Source organism: Eublepharis macularius, chromosome 12, assembly GCF_028583425.1.
Source record: "Eublepharis macularius isolate TG4126 chromosome 12, MPM_Emac_v1.0, whole genome shotgun sequence".
Lineage (NCBI taxonomy): Eukaryota > Metazoa > Chordata > Lepidosauria > Squamata > Eublepharidae > Eublepharis > Eublepharis macularius.
The window spans coordinates 73234756-73240752 of record NC_072801.1 but is presented as its reverse complement, the minus strand read 5'-3'; the positions used below and the strand labels follow the sequence as shown (position 1 = coordinate 73240752).

At 39.8% G+C, this 5997-nt stretch overlaps 1 protein-coding gene across 1 annotated transcript; it reads left to right on the top strand.

The window, feature by feature from the left end:
* Nucleotides 1–2356: 2356 nt before the first annotated feature.
* LOC129339855 (olfactory receptor 6X1-like) lies at nt 2357–3325 on the top strand. The gene has a single exon (XM_054994430.1). The coding sequence runs from the start codon at nt 2357–2359 to the stop codon at nt 3323–3325; it is 969 nt and encodes a 322-aa protein (XP_054850405.1).
* The last annotated feature ends 2672 nt before the right edge of the window (nt 3326–5997 follow it).

Below are 5997 nucleotides of genomic sequence, written 5' to 3'. Positions count from 1 at the left end.
ATATTGTCCAGAATGTACTGTTTCTTTAAGGCTATATAACAGCCAGAGTAGCGGGATCTCATCAGAACTTGGAAGTTAAGCAGGGCTGGGACTCAGTTAGGAGACCACCAAGGAAGAATGGGGCTGCTACGCAGAGGAAGGAATGACAAACCAACTCTGCTCGTCTCTTGCCTTGAAAGCCCCTTGAGGTAGAATTTCATGAAGTTACCATGAGTTGTTTGTGACGTGATAGAACACTTCCAGTGGAACGCTGAATGCAGCCACCTAGCAATTTGAAGAAGCACAAACTCAGGGCTTTTTTTCAGCTGGAATGCGGTGGAACAGAGTTCCGGAACCTCTTGAAAATGGTCACATGGCTGGTGGCCCCACCCCCTGATCTCCAAACAGAGGGGAGTTGAGATTGCCCTCTGCGCTGTGGTATGGAGGGCAATCTAAACTCCTCTCTGGAGATCAGGGGCGGGGCCATCAGCCATGTGACCATTGTCTCCAAGAGCAACCCACTGAGTTCCACCACCTCTTTTCCCAGAAAAAAAGCCCTGCACAAACTATTATAGATACAATAGAGTTACCAAACCATAATCCTTTGTGAAGTACTTTCTTTTCCTTCCACTTTATTTATTAGAATACTTGTTTCATTTCCACAGTTTATGTAGTCAAACTCCACTAGTAACAGTACAGGGTGCATGTGTGTGGAGTAGCATAAATGCACAAATAAACAATGCCCTCATGCTAGGGTCTCCAGCCCTCTGAACCTCAATATGAGTGCTCATATTGTACTTGAGTTGGGCTCTCTCTAGGGACCAACATCTAGGGCATTTCTGAAAAATGAAATAATTAGTAGAAAGGCCTTAAGCAGTACAGATAAAGGAATGCTGCGGAGAATATCACTCCTCATATGCAGCAAATCTGTATTGGGTTTTGCCAGACATTCTTTGTAGGACCAAAGAGTAGGAATCTTTAGCCACTACTGGATACTGATTAAGAAGAACAAAGCTGGGTTGATTTCCAGGGTACTTTGAAAAACACATCGGCTTTTAGATTTCATAAGTTTAGATCTCCCATCCTTGGCAAAAATGTGCACCTTTGGTGCACTTTGATGACTCCATCCATTAATAAAATTAGCAGCTGCCTGAAGGTTCACTTCTTTGGATATTTGAAGGGTATAGATGGTTTTCATTCATGGATGCCTTTCCTTCTGAGGCTTCCTGACTCCTTTCACATTGAATTGGTGTATCAGATGTCTAGTATTATTTTCCACCAGTACTTATATCTGCATCTCTGTCTGCATTGTCTTATGATTTGAAAAGCCATTATAGATGCTATCTGTCTTTCTTCGTCTCAGATTGTCTCTTTCTGATTGTTTATATTGTCATGTTTTTTTAAAAAAGTCTTTATGGATGTTGAAAATATATATAATTTTTAAAATTCTGTACTGATTTTAAAAAGAGCGTTGTTTCTTTTCAGTGCACTGATAGTTTCTTCTCTCCATCCCCACCCCCCTTTTTCTATTGAAGAAGAACAGATAACACCAAGAAATATTATAATCTCTTTGGCTCATTGAGTACTAATCGAGTGTCTTCCCTTGTCCATACATTGCTTTTAACTTTTCCATACTCATTCTATTTTTGGCCTTTTAACTGACCAGCTATTTATCTTTTAATATCACATAAGCAGCTACACAATCTCTGTCCCTGCCTATGGTTGGTGTATGCATCTATCTATAACCATCCTATTGTCTATTCCAGTTTTCAATTTTTTTTCTCTTCTCCATCATCACACCTCCATCCTCCTTTCCTTTTTACCTACCTATCTACTCTCTCACCTTGTATCCTCCAAATGAATGCATTTTTACACACATATGCCGAGATTTCTTGAATAGTGTCATGTTAGAACCCGCATTCATTCAGCTGTATGAATGCAGCATATCTTAGAGAGTTGTATGTCACATCTTTGCCTGGCAGACACTGTCAGCGATTTCTGGCAGATGATTTTCCTCATCTACTTTTAGCCCATCTGTGTGTGTAAAGGGCCTTCAAATTGTATTATGGTGAATCAGTAGAGTTTTCAAGGCAAGAGATGAACAGAGCTGGTTTGTCATTGCTTACATCTGTGCAGCAATCCTGACTTCCTTGGTGGTTTCCCATCCAAGTACTAACCAGGACAGCCTCTGCTTAGCTTACCTGGTAAGATCAGGCTAGTATTGCTCATCTAGGTCTTGGCGCCACACCTATAGCATATAGGAAGTATAGAAATAAGGGAAACCAAAATAATTTATTTTCTAGTATTCATCTTGAATAGAGCTTTTGAATAAAGACGTTTCCCTACTATTTCTTCATATGTCTATCAGAACCAAGCTATGGCTTTGAATAATTGTTCAAGGGTGGAAGAGTTCGTTCTTCTTGGATTCTCACACACAGGAGGAATGAATATTGTTTTGTTTACAATTATCCTAGTGTTCTACGTTTTGACAATTGCAGGCAATGGCCTCATCATTGTGACTGTGAGAGCTGATCATCAGCTACAGAAGCCAATGTATTTCTTCCTTAGCAACCTCTCTTGCCTTGGGATGGGCCATACCACTGCTACTGTTCCTAAGATGTTAGTCAACCTTCTCTCGGAAAAGTCCACCGTCTGCTTCTACTGCTGCATGGTGCAGATGTTCAGTTTCTTCTTCTTCGGTGTGACCGAATTTTTCATCCTGACTGTCATCTCCTTCGATAGGTACTTAGCCATCTGCAATCCACTGAGATATTCCACCATCATGACTTCCAACCTCTGCCTTCTGCTTGCAGTGGCTTCCTGGGCTGGGGGATTTTTCTCCATCATTTACCAAGTGATAATGGTGGCGACACTTCCCTTCTGTGATTCTGACACTGTCAATCATTTCTACTGTGATGTAGGACCATTGTTGAAAATTGCAGGTGGGGAAACACAGCTGATTGAAATCCTGAATTTCCTTGTGGCCGTGGCTGTGATATTAACTTCTCTACTCTTGACGGTGATCTCTTATGTCTTCATCATCTCCACAATTCTTCGCATCCCTTCAACAAGCGGGCAGAAGAAGGCCTTCTCCACTTGTACCTCTCATCTGACTGTGGTAAGCATATACTATGGAGCGGTCCTTTTCATCTACTTAAGACCAAGCATCACACACTCCTCTTTCAGCCTCAACAAAGCTGTCTCTTTGCTGAACACTGTGGTCATCCCAATGCTAAACCCTTTCATTTACACCATCAGGAACATGGAAGTTAAAGAGGCACTAAGGAAAATCTTCAGAAGAAAGACACAGACTTCAAGAAAGACTCTGCATCAAAGGGAAATGTAGAGAGATATCATGTTGATGTAGAAAAGTATCTGAAGCCACGAAGCAGCCATCTTTTCCCCAAGTTCAAATACAGAACACCTCCAAGTTTGCAGCTGTATAACTTAAGCTCTGCTACTGAGAAAGGTTTTCTTTTCTGTCTGTACGGGACATTTCCTATTTAATTTTGGTTTTCTCTTATCTTGTCCTGGGGTCGTTTTGTAGGGACTTGAATTCATTTGTCTTTTGGATATTTATTTAATAGATCAATATATTGTCATTATGGCAAAACTTCAAAGATATTTATCTGTGGATCCAAAAGAAACAGGATAGTTTCTTTAAACTATCCTAGTTCTTTCAAGTGTGTTATAACAGTTTCATATTTTTAAAAAATCAATCTCTGGGTAGGTAATAGTGGGAAAAGTAATCTTTTTTAAAAAAAATATTAACGTAACATTAAAATATAGTAAAACATAATAATAAAATTATTTAAAACATATTATAATTTTAAAGAGCCAGGATATTCAGAAATGTACAAATTTTTTTGTAGATAGTTCTACGAGGGATTATATATTTTTTTAAGAGATGCTGCAAAATTGAGTACCAGATAGTATGAAATTTAGTGCTGTAGCCAGCATTGTTAAGTTGTGTCATGCTGTCCGCTAACTTAGCCATCACAAAGTGATCCCAACGTTTTTTATACCACTGTTCTATGCCAGGGGCTTTAATGTTTTTCCAAAGTGCTGCTACTGTTAACTGAGCAGTTGCAGTGAGGATGCTAATGATCTCCGTTTTATCTTTCTGCAGTTGTAAGTTTGGCCAATATGTCAATAGGAATGATTCTGGGAGAAAAGGTAGATCAATTCCTGTGATTTGTAAAATCACGGAATGAATCTGATGCCAGAAAGGTTCAATCACTGGGCATTCCCACCAACAATACATGTAAGAACCAAGGCTATTGCATCCTTTCCAGCAAAGGGCTGAGCTGGACTTAAAGATATGGGCGAGCCAAGAGTAATCTTTACTTCATCCAGTTTGTGAATATGAAAAGCTTTCCTCAATGGCAGAAATGAACCAAAGGTCAATATGATTCCTAATGAATCAAGGTAAAAGGAGTGAAAATTGAGAGGCAAACTATTCTGCAGAGTAATAGATGTATGTTTTTTGTTCATGGCAACAAGATTTGAGTCCAGTAGTAGATTAAAGAACAACATAATTTCCATAATACAGGAGTCAAGCTCCCTTCATCAGATATAAGTAGGAATGTATCTAATGAAGAGAGAATGACTCTCAAATGCTTATAACCTGGAAATATTGTTTGTCTTTAACATGTTACAGGGTTGAATTCTTGTTTTTCTACTGGAGACCAACACAGCTACCTAGTTGAAACTATTCTTTGATCATGGGCATCATACTATATAGTACCCCAAGATGGGGAAGGGAGGCAATAGAATCACTTCCAGAGGCAGCTCAGAAGCAAACAGGAGTTAAATCAGGGCCCCCAGAGGTCACAAAGGAACAAGAAGGGGAAATGACAATTTGTGGAAGCCTACGTGTGTGTGTTATGTGCCATCAAGTCGCCTCTGACCTACGGCGATCATATGAACGAAAGACCTCCAAAATGTCATACAATTAACAGACTTGCTCAGATCCTGCAAACTGGAGGACGAGGCTTCTTTTATTGAGTTAAGTCATCTCCTTTTAAGTCTTCCTCTTTTCCTGCTGCCTTCCACTTTTCCTAGCACTATTGACTTTTCCAGAGAATCTTGTCTTCTCATAGTGTTACCAAAGTATGATAGCCTCAGTTTTGTCATTTTAGCTTCTAATGAGAATTCAGGCTTGATTTGATCTAGTCACCACTTATTTGTCTTTTGGGCAGTCCACGGTATCCACAAAACTCTCCTCCCGCACCATATTTCAAATTTCTTCCTGTCAGCTTTCTTCACTGTCCAACGTTCACATCCCTACATGGCAATGGGGAATACCATAGTTTGGATTATCTTGACCTTGGTTCCCAGAAAGACATTTTTATCTTTAAGGATCTTATCTAGCTCCCTTCCAAAGTGCAGATAAATAATTGTTACAACTAAATGGTGTGCTAAATTCCCATGTTTTCATCTGCTATTTTTTTCTGGCTTCTGTACTCACATTCACACACCTGACATGACAGGAGTGGATTCAAACGGTCATTATCTGTTCTAGTTCTCGGTTTCACATTTCTCTCATTGAGATTGAAACCCTGAGTTTAAAAAATTGGTTCTTTTTCTCAGCATCTGAAAGTGACACCTGTTGTTTCATGACAAGCGGTAGATCACACATGATAATATGATTCTTATACTTCCCTTGGGAACAAAACATTGTCTTTTCTTGGAATGAGTTACATCCCAACCGTGTGGTTCTGTTCATGAAGGGCACCTTCAAATCCAACCTCACCATTTTGAGAAATAAATACTTAACTATAAAACACTGAAAAAGGTAATTTTCTGGATTTGCCCTCCCTTCCCAGTTGGAATAAAAAGGCAGACAAAAGAGTTGGGAACGAAAAAGGGCCACTATTAAAATAAACCACAACAAACTATAGCCATGACAAGGGCATAAATAGCAGTACAGGTCAGGCCCTTGGGTCACTTCTGGACCTCCACCCTGACCTGTCTGGGTGAAATATCTGCTGACCCAGATGTGGGCCATCCATCATA

Coding starts and splice junctions, on each gene's coding strand:
- LOC129339855 (XM_054994430.1), top strand. CDS start 2,357: ATGGCTTTGAATAATTGTTCAAGGGTGGAAGAGTTCGTTCTTCTTGGA.